This window comes from Mustela erminea, chromosome 2 (assembly GCF_009829155.1).
Source record: "Mustela erminea isolate mMusErm1 chromosome 2, mMusErm1.Pri, whole genome shotgun sequence".
In the NCBI taxonomy this organism is placed as follows: domain Eukaryota; kingdom Metazoa; phylum Chordata; class Mammalia; order Carnivora; family Mustelidae; genus Mustela; species Mustela erminea.
The window spans coordinates 164,741,384-164,763,281 of record NC_045615.1 but is presented as its reverse complement, the minus strand read 5'-3'; the positions used below and the strand labels follow the sequence as shown (position 1 = coordinate 164,763,281).

Here is a 21,898-nt window from a genome sequence, read left to right as displayed (position 1 = left end):
AGCAACACCTGGTATTGTTTGGCACCTACTATGGGCCAGGTACCCTTTTCGGAACAGATATGTGTGAACAAAACAAAGCTCCTGCCCTCAGGAAGCTCCCATTCTCATTTAAATCTCCACAACAACCCTGAGGTAGTTAGTATTACTACCCCCATGCTAGAAGCAAGCCAGTGAGTGGCAGAGCTGAGGTCTGAAAGTCCGTGCTCTAGAACACAGGAGAGCAAATCATAACCTGCCACGAGCTTTTGTAAATAAAGTTTTATTAGAACAGTCAGGGCCATTCATTTGTATATTTTGTATGGCTGCTTTTCCACTAAGAGGACAGGGTTTAACAGTTGTGACAGAGACCGGAGGGCCTGCAAAGCCTAAAAAACACCATCTGGCCCTTCACAGAACAACCTGTCAACTTCTGCTCCATAGCAATACTATTCCAAATGTGACCTACAGACCTGAGGTGCGGGAATCGCCTGAAAGCTTGTTAAGAAACACAGCATCTCTGGGGCTCTTGGAGAGGGGGTGCTCAGTTGGGTAAGCATCCAACTCTTGATTTCTGTTCGGGTCATGATCTCAGGGTCATGGCATTGAGCTGGGCATCAGTCCCCGCATTCAGCGGTGGGGGGCGGCTGGGGATTCTCTCTCCCTCTGCCCCTCCCCCACTCGCTCATTCCCTCTCTGAATAAATAAAATCTTTTTTAAAAATTTTAAAAAAGGGGTGCCTGGGTGGCTCAGTGGCTTAAGCCTCTGCCTTCAGCTCAGGTCCGCATTGGGCCCTCTGCTCAGCGGGGAGCCTGCTTCCGCCTCTCTCTGCCTGCCTCTCTGCCTGCTTGTGATCTCTCTGTCAAATAAATAAAAAATCTTTTAAAAAAATTAAAAAAAAAAAAAAAAGCAGAATCTCAACTCCCCAATATGGAACACTGAATTAGAATATGCAATTCAACACATGACTTCTCAGCACAGAAGGTAAGTTTTGATCAGAAGTTTTGAGGAAACAAAACTGCCAAGAGAGGAGGCATTCTGGGCAGACAAAATACACGTATAAATATTGGAAGAATGGAGCGAGTGAGTGTGGGAGACAGGACGTGGGTCAAATGCAGCATATTTGAAGAGAGCGAAACCGGCAAAGAACACGCTGTGTGGAGTTCAGATCTGGTGTAGTAAGAAACCTCAGTGGCTTCCTGACCTTTGGAAAACAGTCGCACCATCCACATGGGGTAAAGGGCAGCCGTGCCAAAAGAGATTAGAAGTTCCCAGAGAAAGGAAGTGGGGCAGAGCTCTCTTCCACCTACCAACCTCAAGTGTCTAGCTTCCCGTCCTGTGAAAGGCTGTCACCTTCCCAGAGCAAACAAAGTGCTAAACCATCCCCTCTTCATGAGGAAATCCCTTCCTCCGAGCAAACTGTGCAGGCGCTATTCTCCTCATCCCTAGTCCCCAGCCGACCGCCGCAAACACAGCTTTCCCTTGACTAGCAACCCGTGATCCCAACTGCGAGCCATAGCGGTCCACATGGGACCCGACACTCGCTAGTGGCCACGGCACATTCAGCCTCTTACCGAGACCATCCCTGGGCAACTGTCCCTAAGCATCTATTTGCCCTACTGGCATGATATTGACTTAGAACCCTGGGCCTCCCTCCTTTCCTCCGAGAGGAAAAGGTCTTTCGGGTCTCTCTTTCATACTTGGATGTTATTTGGGGTATCAACTTAGTCTTCCATTCTGCCTTGGCAACGGAGCCTGGGCACGTGGTACCCAACAGAGGATCGGAAGTGACAGGAAAGAACAAGGCCAGCAGCCAGCTGCCTGCTCCCATCCGAGCTACACACGAGCCCCGTTCTGGCCCTACTGCCTTAGATGGGTGTGGAGCTGGCAGAGGAGGAGGCAGAACAAAACCTCCGTGCACAGACCTTGGAGAAAGCCAGTTTTGTTTCAAGGCCAATTTGGGGATTATCTCTATTTGCTAAAGTTAAGAATAGTTTCTGGGACTGCAGCCCAAGGGAACAGCTTAAGTGAAAAGAGGAGGATATTAAAATTATAGATGTACTATGGTAAGAACTAGGAAAAAAATGTGGCTCAAGGCAATATGAAGAACCTGTATGCGACCTTACTAGAGAAGGGGCTGTAATTATTAACGGGGGCCAAAGGTGAGGAATGGGGGGACGACCCGGGGACCACAACACGCCCAGTGCCAGCGTACTCGGGACAGGCGGACACGCCAGGAGCGCCAGCCAAAGCAGGTCTCTAACTCCAAGCCTGCGTAAACTACTCTTCCAGGGTGCTAGGAAATTCAACAGACGGCAAACCACGGATCTGCATCTCCAGCAGCCCCTTCCATATAGATGATGATAAAAAAGCAATTCACAGATTAAAGCAGCTAGCCTCAGCAGAGCAAGGCCTAGCTCCTTTCCATAAGGAAGAAAACACAGTAAAAGGTCTTCTAATTATCCTTCGTCACGGGGCCTGCTGTGTTTCACAGCCCGAACCTCTCTAAAGCAATCCCCTCACCCCACCTCTCTAAGTCCCCAAAAGCCATTCACAAGGGAGGGTAGATCATAGCTTTGAATTGGCAAAAGTTTCTGTAGAGGAATAAGACAGGCAAATATTAACAGGGCAGGGTAGGGGCCCGGTGAAATGGCTTTGCCAAGGCTGACGCTTGGCCATGGTACATCTACGTGGCCTGGCTACCTAGTTACACAGGGAACCCTGAAGCAGCGTGTCCATGTGTCCTTCTGTCTGTTCCTCTCCTTCAGTGCAGCCCGAAAGTAAATATAAAGTTCTTCCGGAGGCAGAAAACTGAGACAAGTCTTGTAGAAACCCTTGGACTCTGGACCCAAGCCAGGACATGTAAGACATGCAATCTGCTAAGTTTTCAAAACTCAAGAAAACAAGTGGCATGATCTGGTACCATCTACCTGGATCAAAGCTTTCAGTCTATACTGACCAAGGCCTGAAATTTAACACTCATTGAATGTCTACTGTATGCCAAGTAAAATTAAGACTTTCTTTCTCCAGAAAACATTATTATCACTTTTTGAAGGCATTACATCATCTCTATGCTGGTTAAAATTTTTTTTTAAAAAACCACTTAGCAACTTAGTACTTGCTTATACGCCTCTAACTCTTGCCCGACACAGCAGACCAAAAGGTCAAAGGTCAGCAGCACAGCAAGATCCCAGTTCAGACACACCACCTCTGGTAAGGTATGTCCGTCAGCAGCTTGGATTTGCCTTTGGGCCCTATCTCTGAAAGTCCCGGTGGGTAGGGGCGACTCTAGTTCCACACGATAGGAAGGACCAGGGAGAGGGAGACGGCCTACAGGCTCCGGGGGGGCCAGGAGTCACATGGAGCCAACCAGGCAAGAGCGCACCGAGCCCTCAGTCTCTTTGCCTAAGCGCCCTTCCCCAGCCGGCGGACCCAGACGTCGTGTGTCACAGCAGCAGCACGGTCCACCAAGTCCTGCTCTGGGGCAGATGGAAGCGGCCACTCACAATCCCACTAGCAGGAGGAACACAAACATAAAGGAGGGCCCTCAAATACCAGCGTGATTATGAACGCACCACAAACAGGCCCCGGGAGATGCATGAACTCCAAGGGCCATGAGCGAGCCGTCCGCAGCCGGAGCCGGTGGGGGTGTGGGAAAGCCGCACCAGCAGACGCCTTCCGAGGAGAAGCGGTGCAGTCCTCCACCAGCACCCACTACCTCTTCGCCTGCTGCTGCCGGCTTCCTCCTGATTTCCTGCTGGAATCCTCTAGAGCGTGTACATTCTCACACAAGAGCTGGAGTGGCTGTTTTACATCCGGTTAAAAGTGCTCTTGAACTCACTTAAATTACCAACAGAGTCGAGCATAGGCTGCCACCCGCATTCAGTCCTTACAGCAACAGTGCGTGAGCCACCGCACCATATGTGACAAAGAGGGCCCCGCCGGGGCAACAGGTCTGCCTTTCAGCAGTGAATCAAGCGCAACCAGAGGCTCCGAGCACGGGGGAGTCTGGGGACTGAGATCACCTGAGGGAAGGCAGAGAGGCAGCTCGTGCTCACGGAGGGGCCGTGCTCGTCAACCAGAACGACAAAGAGGAAAAGGGAATTCTCCCTCCCTGTAGCTTTTTGCTTCTTTTTTGGCTTTTAGCCCCCATCACTGCTGTTGGATACACGTGCTCAGGTCCACGGCAACGTTATGTCGCTGTCTAACCACGCACCTACCCTCACACCCTTGCCTGCAAGCTCCTATCAGGGACACCCCTGAAACTGTCCTTCGTTGCTCCGCCAGCCCGTCTGTGTGCTCGTGTGTGCGGAGGATAGGCGGGGGCCGTGGACAGAGTGACCGCGAGAAGATCCAGTCTTTCCAGAGCCACCTGCCCACACACAAACGCCAGGATGGGGAAATGGAGAGAAACATGGATCGGCTGGTCCACGGCTTCTTTTTATAAGCCCGTTCCATTTTTCAAGGCTCCCCACAAACCTCCTTCACAGAGGCCGCATGTGTGCAGGGCAAGGTTCGGCGCCCACCCGCGAGTATACAACAGAAGGGGTGGGATTACTCACCCAGGGTGACGTCTGTCAGAAACAGGATGTTGTTGGTGGCGCACCCGATGCTGCTTGCAATCTTTCGGTAGCTCTCACTCTCCACTTTGTGTCCGATCTTGGTATCAAAGTGCCCGTCAACAAGCTGTACACAGGGCGAGGAAAGATCGACGTTACGAATACACTTGCGACCTGACCCTTTGTCTCTCCTCGTCTGCTCTGAAATACACAACAATCACAGTGACTTCGGCCCCTCAATAAATAATCCCTGAAAGTCTGCTTAAAAGAGAACTTTACGCAGGCTATCTATAGAAAATAAAGGAAGATTTTACAGAAATAAACATTTGGAAGAAAACTACCAATTCAACGTATATACAATCATGCTACAATTTACTTGGTTTTCTTTGATTAGCGTTAATTTTATCTTCAAAATCTTTTAAAATATACATGCTTGACTTTGTATCCTTAAAACCCTATTTGCAAAGTCAAGCATGTATAAGGATACAAAGTCAAGCATGTATATTTTAAAATTACTTACTGGACTAGGTGTCACTCCTGATTATAGGTCCCGAATATTGTTCTTTTGACCCCAGGAAGAACAGATTTCTCTAACCTGCCTCATTAGTAAACTGCTACTTAACTTTCTTTCTCTGCTGCTGACCTTTGAGATTTTGGTCTATTGGGTCAGGCAAGAGTTAGAGGTATGTAAGTAAATTTTTTTTAAGGATTATTTATTATTTGAGGGGCGCCTGGGTGGCTCAGGTCATGATCTCGGGGTCCTGGGATCAAGCCCCGCATCAGGCTCCCTGCTTGGCCGGGAGCCTGCTTTCCCCTCTCTCTCTGCCTGCCTCTCCGCCTACTTGTGACCTCTGTCAAATAAATAAATAAAATCTTTTTTAAAAAAAGGTTATTTATTATTTGAGAGAGAGACAGCATGAGCAGAAGAGGAACAAAAGGAGAGGGAGAAGCAGACTCCCTGCTGAGCAGGGAGCCTGATGTGGGACTCAATCCCAAGACCCTGAGATCATGACCTGAGCCGAAGGCAGACGCTTAACCGACTGAGTCCTCCAGGTACCCCCGCAAGTACATTTTTATCATTGAATTCAGTAACTATTGTGTATTATCTACTATCACCTTACTGTCCTATCAGAGAGAACAAGAGTTGTTTACATCTGTATTCAGGAGATATACATATCTGTATACCAATACAGGGTTTTAAAGGGTTTTATTCTTGATTTAATATTTGACCTAAACTAAGATAAAACACAAGGAAGTACTAAAATGAGAAAAGGACACCTCCAAAGCCAAAGTGTTCTTTCTCTGTGCCTGGCAGAGGCTCAATAAACATTTATTTAAAAGACAGCTGCTGAGTGACCTAGTGCACATCACTAAGTTCAGCCTGTATTCAGTCAGTCAGCATTTCTTCTTCAAATCCTAAATGCCTTCCCTTTTCCCAGTGCCCGCCCTGTCCTCCAGAGGGCCCAGGGATGGTGGGGACAGAGGAGCCAGCAGGAGTTTTCTCATCTACAGGAAAGGTAACAGGTGTCCTGAACATTCCACACTCAGTTCTCACAGGAGAATGAGGTTTCTGCTAAAATAAAATCTGCTCTCTCTCCAAAGTGCCAGGAACAAATGAGCTACCCTGCACACCGCTTCATTAAAGTACATGCACGTGTCTGGAGGGGGTACGTGCCACTGCCGTACCGCTCACCGGCTCCTTGAAACAACCAAAAGAAGTGGCCTATGAGTTTCGTCCGAGTTGACAATTTTCTAATGTCGGAAAGACAACTGATTTACAAGCCAGCTCATGCCTTACTGGCTGTATTACATATACATAGACATATTCCTGGCCCCTCCCTTCCCAGACTTGCCAGTGCAGATTTGCTAGGAAGCGTGGCCCAGGGATCTACACTTTCAACAAACTCCCCTGGTGTTCATTCTTCACAGCAGCTTAAGAACCTCCAATGCCAAGACTGGCACAACAGAAACATTCTGCCCTTCCCTCGAATCCACTCCCCAGTTTTCCCACTTCTCTTCACCACCTGCTTGGCATATATACACGCAATGATCTGGACGTTGACTTGGCTTATAATCGTAGATACTCCTTTAAGAGTCATTATTACATGCTTTGATAGTGTCAGAAAAACAGTAATCAGGTAACATACCTCAAGAATGTCTCCCTCTGTAGAATGCCCAAATAGTAGCTTCTGGGCTTCTACACTCCCTGAGGAATAGATATACACCTTCATTCCAGCCTCTCTCCATTTCCGGACTGCTGGAACTACATCTTCGAAGAACCTAGAGGAAAGACCATCATGTTCAAATGCAGGAACATGGTATCTAGCCTGATGAAAGCCAGTCAAAATAGCTGTAACAAGTTTCTTTTATTTGAGCCCAAAGGGTCGCCATGAGAAGCACCTCCAGGAGACTGCAAACTCCTGCCAACCTACCAAGTCCCTGGGGTTCCAAGACCACAGCAGATTAGAAGCAACAACGTAGGTGCACAGAATAGTCTTTGACAGGCGGCCACACTAATAATAGTAAAAGTGATTACAAATAAAGGATGAAATAAAATGCTTCGTTAAATTCCCAAAGAACTCAAAAAGGTAAATAACAATTATGTAATCTTCGATGAAATTCATGACAAGAAGAGGCTATTATGTCCAGTGTGCCTTCAGAAAGCATGGAAATGCCTTTAAAAAGATTTGCTCCCAAACAATTACAAGGAAAACATTTGAGAGTTCAAAGCTATTCATATGTAACCAGCTATAAAATGGAACTCTTTTGAGAACTAAGAAAACCTAAACTTATAAAATATAGAAAAAAATGACATAACAAATCAGTTAAGAGACCCGCACCATGTCACGTAAGCTAATTGGCAAACAGTGTCTAACTTTTCTGATTCCTGACATGAGTCCTGCTTCCCGGTTCTACAACTTCTTCCATACTCGGTGGTGGAATTATCACAGAAATAAGGTAGAAAGAGAAGCACAAGAACTTGGAACACGCAACCAGTCATCTTTAGCAGATTAACTGGAAAATATCAGGAAGTCTCCTACTGGATCCAACAGCTTACTAGAGGGCATGGACTGAAGGAAGGTGGTCAACTAGTTTGAAACCAGCACCCATGACCGTGGGTTATTCTGTGCATTATGCTGCAATCACAGAGACAGGAGTTTTCCACATTGAATTTGCAGATTGTTATTGCTCCAAGTCAGGGCTTAGAGGTCTAAGGTAACTTATTTCAAATCCTTGGTTTCATAATTAAGGAAACTTAATTATGACTAGCTCAAGCATCCTCTCTCAACTCCATCATTTAGTGTCTTACACACTGAACTAACGGATATTCCCAGACGACTGGCCTATCCTGAAATCCTAACGTGTCCTTTAAAAAGTGGGAGCCTCCCGGGGCGCCTGGCTGGCTCAGTCGGTCGAAGTCAAGCATCTGACTGCAGTTTGGGTCAGGGTCCCGGGATTGAGCACCGGGGTCAGGATCGTCGCTCAGCAGGACATCTGCTTCTCTCTCCCTTTGCCCTTCATGTGCTCTCTCTCAAAGAAATAAATAGAAATCTTCAAAAAATATATTAAAAAGTAAAAGAAGCCCCTTGTGAAATACACAGAGGAAGGGCAAATCGTTTGACAGGAAAAAAAAATATAGCAGCAACTCGAAGTAGTCTTGGGTCTTCTGCTGTGCATCAGGCAATGGCCTAAAATCCTTAGTGGCAGTGTCACATCAAGAATTTCTTTCAGGCACCTGGGTGGCTCAGTGGGTTAAAGCCTCTGCCTTAGGCTTAGGTCACGATCCCGGGTTCCTGGGATCCAGCCCCACATCAGGCTCTCTGCCTACTTGTGATCTCTGTCTGTCAAATAAATAAATAAAATCTTTTAAAAAAAATTAATTTCTTTTTGGGCACCTGTGTGGCTCAGTCATTAAGCATCTGCCTTTGGCTCAGGTCATGATCCCAGAGTCCTAGAATTGAGTCCCACAACAGGCTCCCTGTTCAGCAGGGAGCCTGCTTCTCCCTCTCCCACTTTCCCTGCTTGTGTTCCCTCTCTCACTGTGTCTCTCTCTCTGTGTCAAATAAATAAATCTTTTTAAAAAGGGGGATTTCTTTCTTTTTTTTTTTTTATTATGTTATGTTAGTCACCACACAGTACATTAGTTTTTTTGTGGTAAGAGTTTCTTAGCAGGCACTGTCTGGTTCAGTCAACAGAGCAGGGGCTCTTGATCTCAGGGTTGTAAATTTGAGCCCCATGTTGGGTGTAGAGATTACTTAAAAATAAAATCTTAAAAAAAAGAAAAAGAAAGAAAGAAAGAATTCCTCAGCAATACAGGACTCCAAGTCTCCTTGGACAGGATGGCATTCGGGAACACCACAGCCCAGACTCAGGGGTGTATGGAAGCTGCTCCCCAACACAGGACAGAGTGGCACTGCTGACAATTTGAATGACCCCAAGATGACATATAAATCCTTGACAGCATCGTTCCTTCTCCGGTAGTGCAGAAAGCAGGAAACCCGACAGCCCTGAGAACCAGCCCGACGGCACTGTCTGTTGAAGATCAAATGTGACCGAGCTCAGACACCTTTTCCTGGGAGCTGTTTTAAACTGGGATCCAAGGGTGCCTGGGTGGCTCAGTGGATTAAGCCTCTGCCTACAGCTCAGATCATGATGTCAGGGTCCTGGGATCGAGCCCCAAGTTGGACTCTCTGCTCAGCGGGGAGCCTGCTTCCCCCTCTCTCTCTGCCTGCCTCTCTGCCTACTTGTGATCCCTCTCTGTCAAGCAAATAAATAAAATCTTTAAAAATAAATAAATAAATAAATATATAAACTGGGATCCAAGTCCTCAACCACCATCCCACAAAGCCAGGCATGCTAACATGGGGAGCTTAGCTAGGTGGAATGCTTTATCCCCACCTTGGAAAAAAACAAAACAAACACTTGTTTTGTTCAAATAAAAAGAGCGTTAGGCGCCTGGGCAGCTCCATCAGTTAAGCATCTGCCCTGCTCAGTGGGGAGCCCGCTTCCCCCCTCTCCCTCTGCCCACCCCCCCCCATTCTCTTTAATAAATAAAGTCTTAAAAAAATAAAAAGAAGGTTGAGTTTATCTATCTGACTAATCACACAACTAACACCGGGCAGAGGACCATGTACATGTCTCGGGCTTCCGGGCTGGCCAAGTGCGTGGAGCCGCGCCCAGCACGTACTCGGCCTTGACGCGCCCGGCTGCGAACGCCGCCCTCCACATGTGGCCCTGCAGCTGCTTCAGCGCCGTGGTCTTGCGGTCCAGGGCCATCTGCCAGCACACGTTGTCCACCACGGCCTGGATCGTCCGCTGGGGGTCGTCTCCTCTGCTGCCAGACCAGGCCGGAATGGGAACAGCCCCATCCAGGTGCGAATCCTCTTCCGCCTTGAAGTCATAAACAACATGAAGTTTGTTTCTTACTTACTGTAAAAAAGATCACTTAAAATGAGGCCTGAAAACCTAGCGGACCCGCTTTCTCCAGCTATCACTGGCACCTACATTGCTACAAATTAAAGTATCTTACACTTTGGGGGCGGAAAGTGGATTAGAATGAATAAATCTGCATCCATGTTGTACGGGAGAGAGACAGCATAAAACAGTAAAATGATATGGTGAGACTCGGCGTGTTGATTCACTTACGGGATCAACAAACCAGGACATCGGTTAAATCCGACCATTTTCTCTGCACGATAATGAATCAAGGGAAGAAACAAAGAAAATGTCAGTGAAATTCACTTATGCCTGGGATCCCATAAAGAGAGGCTAGGGAAGCAGTCTGGGGTTGGCTCTTTTTCAGTATCTTGCAGATTTCCTCCTCTTGCCCAAAGTATCTAGCAGGTACTTAGAACAACGATGCTTTGACAAAGCATATGTCCAGGTTCTAAAGACCAACGATGTGTATACTATAACAGGGACTGAATATGTAATTTCAATAACAAGAACTAAGACAAAAGAAAGCTTAAGGGAGGGAGTGTTTCAGACGAACCTGGAGTTACCTAGAACATTTAAGAAACCCAAATACCTAATGGCCCCAAGGGTATTATTTCCAATCCCAACTCCCAACCATTAAAACATTTCCAGAACATTCTACATTGTCTGACATAGAACACGACTAGAAAATAACTGTCAGAGTTCACCCGGCCCAGTGTGTAAGATCTTTGCCACTGAAGCAGTTTGAAGGAGAAAGTGAGCAGGAGCTCTACAGCACGGAATGCAGAAAGGAAAACCGACTGTAAGCTGGCCAGAGAACAGAGCAGAACAGCACAGGAGATGAAGGCTGGGCCTGGGGGGAGCTGGATGCGAGGTGTGCAGGGCTGTGTGGAGGCGAGGGCCCAGGAGGGCTATGCAGGAGGCAGGAGAGACTAGAGGCTCCCTGGGAGACGGTACTGAGAAACATGGCAAGATGGCAAAAAACCTCTTGCACACGACCAGAAAAAGCTTAGTTTTAAAAATCCATGACATTTTTAAATAATCAATTAATTTTTAAAAAATGACAGCTTTATGCAATCGAAATGGCTCCAAAGAGAGGCAACTGTGGAGACAGTAACTGCCACGATTTGGCCGTTTAATGACGTGCTTTGAGTCCCTAAGCAGGCAAGCCACCACACCGCCACGCCCTCGGAAGCCGGGGCGCTGTTTCCAGTGCGTTCGGAGCACATGTGAGTCTCCCAGCATCAAGTCTCAGACACCTGGGAACGTGGAAGCAATGGAAGAGCGATGTCCCAACCTGTTTCCTCAAAAGACTGACGTCCTGCTGGCACTCCTCTTCCTCCCAGTGTGTCTGCAGATACTCTCTAACATTTTCTTTGATGTAAGGAAATAAAATGTCCTGGATAAACAAGTTAAAAAACAAGAATTAGCTTTAGTCATCTGCACGAGAGCAAGTTCTTCCAACAGTCTCACCTCTGCTAACTGTGGCAAGTAAGCCCCTGAAGCTTACATGGCAAACGTGAAAATTTCTGCTGGAGAAACAAAGACCAAGAAACAAATGAACTAGGTCAAGAGTCAGCCAACCATGGCCCATGGGCCAAAGCCAGTCTACCTCCTCCTTCTGTAGATGAAGAATTTTGTTTTGTTTTTGTGTCTTAAGTAAGCTCTATGCCCAGTGTGGGGCTTGAACGCCCAACCTGGAGATCAAGAGTCACAGGCTCCACCGACTGAGGCAGCCAGGCGCCCCCGGAAATGAAGTGTTACTAGAAATGGCCACACTCACTTGCTTACAGCATCGGCAGCTGCCCTGGGGCCACAAATGGCAGAGTGCAGTATGTGTAACCAAGATCACACGGTCTGCAAGGTCCAAGAATGTACTGTTCAGCCCTTTACAGCGAGTCTGCTGACTCACGCACACCTGCTCAGAGCTGCAGTGTTGATACACACAAGCTAGCACGTGTGCACAGCTCAAATTTCGGCTGGAAGATGGTGTCCACGCAGGGTAAATGCTTAAAAAAAAATGTGATCAGCATGATTCTTTCTTGGTGGTCAGACTACCTACAAGACAGTGATGGGCAGGACAATTCAAAATTAAATACCCTGTCGGTAAGGTGAGCTCTCTTACGTCAAAATTTTTATTTACTTACAATTCAGCACGTGGATACTTTCAAATCAAATATGGCACATTCAATAATTTTTTTAGTGTCTACTAGCGGGGCATACAAAAGGGAACTGGAAAGACACAATACACCGTGAGGTTAAGAATCTAGCGCGGGACAGGAGCACGGCAGGTGAAACCACCCCTGCGGCGTGGTGCAAGGGGAGGGACAGGCCGAGGAGCAGGACGGATCCAGAGGCTCACGACTGATCCAGAGGCTCACGACTGAAACAGTCTTAGCAAGAACCTGTCTAAAAACCCAGCACAGGAACGTACGCCAGGAGTGTAGACCCCAAGTGTACACCTCAGAGGAGGTCTTACGGTTTAAGGAGAATTCTATAATCAAGTTGAACTCAAGAAGTCTGTTTACTTCAACTCATCCACTCCTTTATTTATTCAAGCATTCACTGAACGCCCTTTGTAATTATCAGTTCTAAAATAAATAAGTGACGGGGATACGAAGTATAGCGTAGGGAACACAGGGACGAACTCTGGTTAGGGACGGTGATGAAGCTTGGTGTGGCGACCGTTTCCTAACACGTGTAGAACGTCCAGCTACTATGCTGCCCGCCGGAACCAACAGGGTAGGGGAGTCAGCTGTATTCCAACAAAAAAGATAAATAAACAAACAGCAGGGCCAAAGCATTTACCTCTCCTCACAACGCGTTACTACAATCTCACCTGCGCTAGTAGAAACACAGAAGCCCCCCCAGTCCGCTGGCTGTCGCACGGCTTCTAGTTTGTCACGATCGTCCAGAACAGAGCACACACAGTGGAGCCCGGAGGACCGTCCAGCAGACTTGGCAGAACAACCTTGTTTAAGCTCAATACTAACTCATTCCGGATCTCAAAGAAGGAAAACAAAGAGCCGAGACTGGCACTTGCTTTTTCTGCAAGAGATTCCCTTCCCAATACCGACAGAGCCCAGCTTTTCTTTGAAGACTTGGTTTCCCCGTCGTGTCCTACATTGTGCCCCTCGCCCCTACCTTCGGGCCGGAAGGCAGGCGGGCACCCCACTCAGAGCACTGTCGGAGGAGAGAGGAAGATGCTGGAGGTTCTGTGCACGCGCACCCAGGCCTCTCCTGGACACGCACCAAAGACTCTAACACACATGCACAAAGAGGAAAGTAAAAAAAATGTTTATTGCAGTACTTGGTGTAACAAAATTGACAGGAGCAACCGAAATCTTCCCCAGTGAGAGAGAAGATAAACTCGGGTATATTCATTCCTACTCAAGAGCAGTATACAGCAGTTAAGAATCAGCGCACTTCAATTATCCACACGAACATAAACGCTAACACACAAATAACCCTCCTCTCCTACCACTGGAGACGTACTCAAGAGTCTCAGCTACAGCTGTAATGTTTCAATCCTTACAATCTGAAACAAAACAGTATAAAACCTAGTTAAGCTTCGTGGTAGGTGCGCAGTCATTAGATTAACCCATATACTTCCTTATTTAAAATGTTTCGCAGTTAAACAACAAGCCAGCTTTGACCCCTCACCCTCTACCTGCTTCCTTCCCCCTTGGTCATCCTCCTCTAACATCCTGTTTCCCACTGTCCCCCCATTCTCGAACACCTGGAAGCTCTCCCCGGGGAACTGCTGGTTAGATTCAGGGCCTCCCAAAATCTGAAAAGCTAAAGTATGTAAAAGTTCTAAAAGTGCACGCAGAGCTACACTCCTCTGTGCGTCACAATGCCCGATTCCCTAATCCAGCTTGACGGGTCCCAAGAACAGTTTCCGAAGAACCTTCGAAGGCCGGAGCCCAAGTCCTCCATGAAGAGCGGGGAGAAGGGAGGAGCAGCAGAGACGCGGCAGGGCCCCAGGCCGGGGTCCGCCCCTGCCTCGCCCTGCTGTGCTCCCCCCGGCCCTCTCTGCGCCTCTGTCTCCTCACCTGCTGAACGGAAATGGTAATCCCAAGCAAGGTCGCTGCAGTGATGGCAGAGAGAAGTAGACAGACAGGCAGACAAATAGACAGACCTAGATCTTGCCACTTACATTCTCCAGCACAAACATTTAAACCGGGCAACGATCACCTTAGACCCAAACTGAGTGACAGGATGGCAGCAAAGTCCCCAGAGGATAAATCACAAGTACGATGAACTCATGCGTTCAACTGTTACTGAGGACCCACCGAGTGGCAGAGACTGCTGGTAAGTTACCAACCTCAGCCTCTGACCTCAGGGGACTCAGAGAAATACAGGGTGCAAGGTCTCAAACAATTCTGAACTTTTAGGAAAAGCTTCAGAGTTCCTTATCATCTAATTTGCCTCTTCCCTCTAGACACGAAACTGCCCGCTGCACGAAGGGCAGAACTTCGTACACAACACACGGGGGGATGTCAGGACTCACTGGGGAGACGTGTCAGCAGACTTGGACCTCAGTGGAGTAAGCGCTGTTGCATCATATAAAGGTATATGTGGCCAAAAACTAAATCATTAAGATTTCTTCCTATTCTTTCAGCATACTTTTTGAGCAACCTATTTTATAAAATAAATAAAATGCCTTCCAATCACTTGCTTTTCAAAAAGCCGTAACTATATGAATTACATGTGCTGTGACAACATACGAGAAGGCTCTAAAAATAGATTCAGGAAAGCTAGAGCTTACTGCCCAACGCTGGCCACTCAACATTTTCAGGCTTTAAAAGTAATTCCAGAAGTAACTGTGATGACAGATGTTTTAACTTCAGTCACAATCCATTTATGGGTTAATTTCCGAATACTACAGTATGAAAAACATGCCGCAATAAACCTAGGGTTCTATAAACACGTGAAATATTTTTAGTCCCCCAGGCACCTAAGGGGCTGGTACGGCTTAGTAGTACACAGAACAAAACGCCAAGAACCAAGTGAGAGTATTTCCATCGAATGCTGGAGGGGACACTACACAAGCAGCACTTTACATGACCCAGGAAGCCCAGCGGTGGCTTTCTGAAAGAGCCCCATTAACGCTCTGTAAGGGCCACAACATTTCTGAAACATCTAATTAAGGAAGCTGCCTCGTTAATGTTTAGGAGTCCACTATGGATTTGCTTTATGGTCAAGAGGTTGTTTTAATAAAAAGGTCATAGAATCAGTAAGAATAAAACAGTCACTATATTGTTTACTCAAGTCTCCTTTGAGGAAAATGGATAATAAAAAGGTAATGAGTAATACTTAGAGTATAGCTATTTAAAGAAACTATTTTAAAAGCCTTCCAATGGGGCGTCTGGGTGGCTCAGGTGGTTGAGTGACGGTCTTCGGCTCCGGTCGTGATCCTGGAGTCCCAGGATCAAGTCCCACACACCCACACAGCCTCTCTGCTTGGCGGGGAGTCTGCTTCTCCCGCTGACCTTTCTCCTCTCATGCTCCCTCTCTCTCAAATAAATAAATAAAATCTTAAAAATAAAATAAAATAAAAAAATAAAAGCCTTCCAATGAACCACACAGTACAACAAATGATTTAAAGTATTTGAGAACTTAAAACTTTTTCAGCCAGGGGTGCCTGGCTGGCTCAGTGGGTAGAGCATGAGACTCGTAATCTCAGGGCTGTGAACTCAAGCCCCTATTGGGCATGGAGCCTACTTGAAAATAAGGTAAGCAGCACCTGGCTCCCTGCTCAGTGGGAACTCTGCTTCTGTCCCTGCTTGTGCGCACGCATGCTCACGCCCTCCCTCTCTGGCAAATAAATAAATAAAATCTTTTAAAATAAAATAAAATATTTAAAAAAAAATAAGTAAATACAACTTTTTTAGCCAGAAAATTAAACAACACAAAAGCAGTATTAGTGGACTATAATTTTTTTCTTTGGACTACTATTTTTCTACTAATCTCAGAAGATAAAAGGAAAGGAAAATTAAGTGGCTTGATGGGTCTTAGAAACAAATTACATTCTCAAATAAGAAATGAAACAGGTTTCAAATATACAGCATAATCCCCTCCTGGGGACTATCTAATCCACAGAACAAAAATCAAGGGGAACATGACCATTTGCAAAGGTTCTCAGTTTTTTGGTTTTGGTTTTTTATTTTTTAGATCTGGTAATTTTTTAATTTGGTAATTTTTTTCTTTTCAGTGTAACAGAATTCATTATTTTTGCACCACACCCAGTGCTCCATGCAACATGTGCCCTCCATAATACCCACCTGGTACCCCAACCTCCCACCCCCCTGCCCTTTCAAAACCCTCAGGTTGTTTTTCAGAGTCCATAGTCTCTCATGGTTCACCTCCCCTTCCAATTTCCCCCAACTCCCTTCTCCTCTCTAACTCCCCATGTCCTCCATGCTATTTGTTATGCTCCACAAATAAGTGAAACCATAGGATAATGGACTCTCTCTGCTTGACTGATTTCACTCAGCATAATCTCTTCCAGTCCCGTCCATGTTGATACAAAAGTTGGGGATTCATCCTTTCTGATGGAGGCATAATACTCCATAGTGTATATGGACCACATCTTCCTTATTCATTTGTCCGTTGTAGGGCATCTTGGTTCTTTCCACAGTTTGGTGACTGTGGCCATTGCTACTATAAACATTGGGGTACAGATGGCCCTTCTTTTCACTACATCTGTTATCTTTCATGTAAATACCCAGCAATGCAATGGCAGGGTCATAGGGAAGCTCTATTTTTAATTTCTTAAGGAATCTCCACACTGTTCTCCAAAGAGGCCGCACCAACTTGCATTCCCACCAACAGTGTAAGAGGGTTCCCCTTTCTCCACATCCCCTCCAACACATGTTGTTTCCTGTCTTGTTAATTTTGGCCATTCTAACTGGTGTAAGATAGTATCTCAATGTGGTTTTAATTTGAATCTTCCTGATGGCTAGTGATGATGAACATTTTTTCATCTGTCTTGATTGCCATTTGTATGTCTTCATTGGAGAAGTGTCTGTTCATGTCTTCTGCCCACTTTTTGATATGATTATCTGTTTTGTGTGTGTTTAGTTTGAGAAGTTCTTTATAGATCCTGGATATCAACCTTTTGTCTGTACTGTCATTTGCAAATAACTTCTCCCATTCCGTGGGTTGCCTCTTTGTTTTGTTGACTGTTTCCTTTGCTGTGCAAAAACTTTTGATCTTGATGAAGTCCCAAAAGTTCATTTTTGCTTTTGTTTCCTTTGCCTTTGGAGACATATCTTGAAAGAAGTTGCTGTGGCTGATATGGAAGAGGTTACTGCTTATGTTTTCCTCTAGGATTCTGATGGATTCCTGTCTCAGGTTGAGGTCTTTTATCCATTTCGAGTTTATCTTTGCGTGGTGTAAGAGAATGGTTGAGTTTCATTCTTCTACATATAGCTGTCCAATTCTCCCAGCAAAAGATTCTCTGTTTTGTTTTGCTTATACATTTTCTGCAGTGACAGTATATAACCTCTTTTTTAATTGAGATATAATTGACATACATCAGTTTCAGGTGCACAACATAATGATTGGACAGGTACATACAATACTGCAGAATGATCATCATAATTAGCCCAATTACCATCCATCACCACACAGATTTCTTCTTGTGATGAGAACTGTTAAGATACACTTTCTTAGCAACTTTCATATATTCAGTGACAGTAGCATTAACCAAAGTCACCATGCTGTACATTACATACCAGAACTTACTTATTTTATAACTGGAAGTTTGTACTTGCCTGAACACTTCCGAAGATGGGAATTAATGACTTCACAGGAGTGGTCCCTGTCATCTGTTAGACAGCTTCAGCAGCTGTGGGATTAAAACTTCTCCTTAAATATCTTTCTGAAGACCATCCTAGGAACTACCAAAAGTCTGGTGCTCTCACTGCTACATAGGGCCACAGGGGCTCAGAGACTGTAATTCTGGTGTCCCTATTTTCAATGCTGTACGCAGGGATGTAACCATTCCTCTCTGAAAGCACAAGTCTTACATTTCATATGTGCATTCAAATGAATGAATAAATGCATTGCCAGATAAGAAAAAAAGTCTTCTATATCCCATTAAGGAGATTAAACTCCTTAAAGAAAGATAAACTATAATCTAATTAATTGCAAAGAATCACATCACACAAGGAAAGGTTATCATTACAAGGGGCTAATAGCTGGGATAAGATTTTAAAAATAGGCACCGGGAGAGAATAACCGTTATGGTTCGAGTTTCAGAGAAGGAAACCTGACTGGCCTGAAGTCGTAGCCCTTAGCAGTGGAAGGGAAAGGGAAGGAGTGGATAACTGATTTTTTTATTTTTCTTAGAGAGCAAGAGGGAGCACGGAAGGGGCACAAAAAGGAAGACTCTTAAGTAGGCTCCATGCCTGGCTCAGAGCCCAGCTCAGAGCCCTCATAACCCTGAGATCATGCCTTGAGCTGAAAGAAGCTTGACTGACCGAGCCACCCAGGAGCCCTGACATCCCCTTTCTGAATCCACCTGGCGTCCCTGCAGGGTGACCCCTCTGAACACATGAAGAAGCTGAGGTTCTAAAGGTTTCATTGCTGATACAAAGTAAAGGCAGGACCCAGATGCAGGCCTACCAAATCCCAATGCCTGAGCCTATCCAGTTCCGCAAACGGATGACTCTGGGGAGCACCACTCACTGCGATCACCCAACCTTCCGGGATCCTGACAGTCTCACAGAAACTTCTAATAAAGCTTTCAAATACATTTGTACTAAGAAAAATGAGACATTTCGGTTCACCTGGCAAGTCTGTAACATTTCTAATAAATAGTAGTAATAACACAAGCACTGTAGTAATAGTGGGCGTGACTGCCAACATTCACTGAGCCCCTACCATTCCAGGCACATCCCTGCCCATAGCCAATCTTCAGTGACTTCATCTAATCACAAGATTTTATTTATTTATTTGACAGAGACATACAGCAAGAGAGGGAACACTAGCAGGGGGACTGGGAGAGGGAGAAACAGGCTTCCTGCAGAGCAGGGAGCCCAATGCGAGCCGGATCAGGAACCCTGGGATCCTGACCTGAGTCGAATGCAGACATTTAACAACTGAGCCACCCAGGCGCCCCTAATCTCAAGATTTTAAATACCATCTATTGCTGATGACCCTCAAATCCATAGCTTTAGCATAGACTTTCTCCCTGACCTTACCAAGCACTCCACACTTATTCAATGAATTGATTAATGAATGGTCTTAATGAAATCATTTCAATTTGCATAAAAGCCTTATGAAACAAGGGCTATTATTCCATTTTACAGAAGCACATAAAGGTTAAGTACATTTTTTTTAAGACTTTTTATTTATTTATTTGACAGACAGAGATCACAAGTAGGCAGAGAGGCAGACAGAGAGAGAGGAGGAAGCAGGCTCCCCCACTGAGCAGAGAGCCTGATGCGGGGCTCGATCCCAGGACCCTGGGACCATGACCTGAACCGAAGGCAGAGGCTTTAACCCACTGAGCCACCCAGGTGCCCCAGGTTAAGTACATATTAACAGACTATGGTAACAGTTTATTAATCAGATCTTTTTTTTTTTTTTTTAGTTTGAAGTGCCAGACCCCAGAGCTTCATCATCCCGCTGCAGGGATCTAATGAGCTTAAACGAAGCTACAATGACTTAGACCCACAGAAGGCCCCGCCCGGGAGTCAGCCAGCCTCTTGGACCATACCATGTGAACTGCTGAACAACGGCCTGACCCCGGGCCCTTTCCAAATTCTCACCCAGGTCCCACTGCCGTGATGACCACTAGTATCCAAACGACATGTCTTAGTCTCTCTTTACTCAACGAAGGGTGTCAACCCCACACTTTTTAGACTTCAGAAATGGAACTTGCAAGAAGGCCACATAATGAATCACTCAAAAGAAAATCAAGTTAAGGAAACCCTCATGTACACACGCAGAGGACAAAGAACCCTTTTCGGTATTAAAGACTTCTTTGGAAAGAAATCTGTGTTTCTGAAATGGAATCCTCTGCAAAGAGGTCCTGGGGCCCCATGAGGGCCCCTGAGGACAGACCCTCGTGGGGTCTCCCGGAACCTCTTCCCGGGGGATTTCATTTCAGAAACATGGATTTCCTTCCAAAGAGGGGTGATGGAGAACCGGGTACAACAGGTTCCCAGGGCGTTGGCTTTCCCTGTCTCTGACTCCTACCCCCACCAAAACCAGTTTTGAAAATCAAGAGTTAATAAATACGAAAATCAGAAGTATTACACAAAAATAAGCTTTTACTATTAGAAAAAAAGGCTTTTTTTTTTTCCTTTAGTCAAGCTGTAAGAATAGAAAATTTTAAGAATCATCAGACAAGGAAGGACTTCTCAGAGCTAAATACAGGATGTCCTTAAAAAGTTTATCTGAGGGACACCTGGGTGGCTCAGTTGGTTGAGCAGCTGCCTTCGGCTCAGGTCATGATCCCAGGGTTCTGGGATCGAGTCCCACATCAGGCTCCTTGCTCGGCAGGGAGCCTGCTTCTCCCTCTGCCTCTGCCTGCCTCTCTGTCTGCCTGTGCTCACTCGCTCTCTCTCCCTCTGTCTCTGACAAATAAATAAATAAAATCTTTAAAAAAAAAAAAAGTTTATCTGAGCAAAACAAAACAACAACAAAGAAAACAAGCTTATCTGAGCAAGATAGAGGCCTACTACATATACTTAAAAAGTTAAGGTTATATAACTGATGTCTTTTGGGGAGTAGATTGGACATTTTTTTCAATAATCTCAATTACTGTATGCACAGGAAAAAATCAAAAGGAATGTTCACCAAATTCTTACTGGTCATCTCTGGGTGACAAACAAAAGGAGACACATTCAGTCTCTATTATATTCTTCTATAACGTTTGCAATTTATAACAAGCATGAATTATTCTGAGGAAAAATCTGGGGCGGGGGGCCGGGGAACCACTTTCTTCTATCCAAAAAATAACAGATACAAGTTTCCATTCAATGATATATTTAGCTTTTTAACTTAATTTTAATTGTGAATAAATTTTCTATGTCTCATGATTTTTTTTCAAGTAAACTCTACCACCAACATGGGGCTCAAACTCACGATCCCGAGATCAAGAGTTGCACGCTCCTCCAACTAAGCCAGCCAGGCACCCCTTTTTTCATAGCTTTTAATGTCCATTTTTACCTGATTTCTTCCTTTGGACTTCTAGGTTTAGAAACACTGCATCAATGAAAATCCATGTCACTCTGTAAACACTTCGGCTAAAGTGCATGTTGTTCAGACACGATGAAGTAGCGCCTTGAGGAAACCCGGAATAGCACAGATCGCAGAGGCCATCCTGAACCTCAGCCCAGCCTGTGCCCATTCTGGAAGGCACCATAGAGCACCATCAATAAGCACTGGCTGAATGCCTTGGTCCTGAACTCCTATGTTTTAGATCATACTGGGTCCCAATTAATTCGTATGCACAAAGTTAAACTACATACTTATAGGCCATTACCCTAATAACCTACCAGGCTTCCCATCTTTTATGGAAATTAAACAGTTGCTATTAAAATTTAAAAATGGGGCACCTGAGAGGTGCAGTTGGTTAAGCATCTGCCTTCAGCTCAGGTCATGATCTCAGAGTCCCAGGATGGAGCCCTGTGTCGGGCTCCCTGTTCAGCAGGAAGCCTGCTTCTCCCTGTGCCCTCTCCCCAATCGTGCTCTCTCTCTCAAATAAAATCTTTAAAAAAAAAATTAAATAATTTTTTAAAAAATTAAAAAAGGCTTGTTTCTGTCCACAAGGAGCTCTCAGTAGTGCTGGAAGACAGGACACAATTACAACCCCAAAGGCAGCAGGTGCCGCAGTGGCAAACGCACAGACCTGCAGCAAGGGGAGAGGACTCGAAAACTCCTGCTCAAACAAAGTCCGCTGAGAGCAG

The 21,898-nt window shown here is 45.7% G+C and overlaps 1 protein-coding gene across 3 annotated transcripts in view; it reads right to left on the bottom strand.

The window, feature by feature from the left end:
• Positions 1-21,898, bottom strand: part of ENOPH1 (enolase-phosphatase 1) — a 31,547-nt gene that overhangs the window by 1,980 nt on the left and 7,669 nt on the right. The window contains exons 1-5 of one of the 3 annotated variants that reach the window (XM_032334734.1): positions 11,890-11,962; positions 11,269-11,370; positions 9,724-9,926; positions 6,683-6,815; positions 4,539-4,662 (exon numbers count right to left, since the gene is read on the bottom strand). In XM_032334734.1, coding sequence (XP_032190625.1) covers positions 4,539-4,662; positions 6,683-6,815; positions 9,724-9,812 — 346 coding nt within the window. In that variant the 5' untranslated portion in view covers positions 9,813-9,926; positions 11,269-11,370; positions 11,890-11,962. Of the gene's footprint in view, positions 1-4,538; positions 4,663-6,682; positions 6,816-9,723; positions 9,927-11,268; positions 11,371-11,754; positions 11,868-11,889; positions 11,963-21,898 lie in introns of those variants that run through there. The other 2 variants (XM_032334733.1, XM_032334732.1) reach the window with 2 other exon arrangements.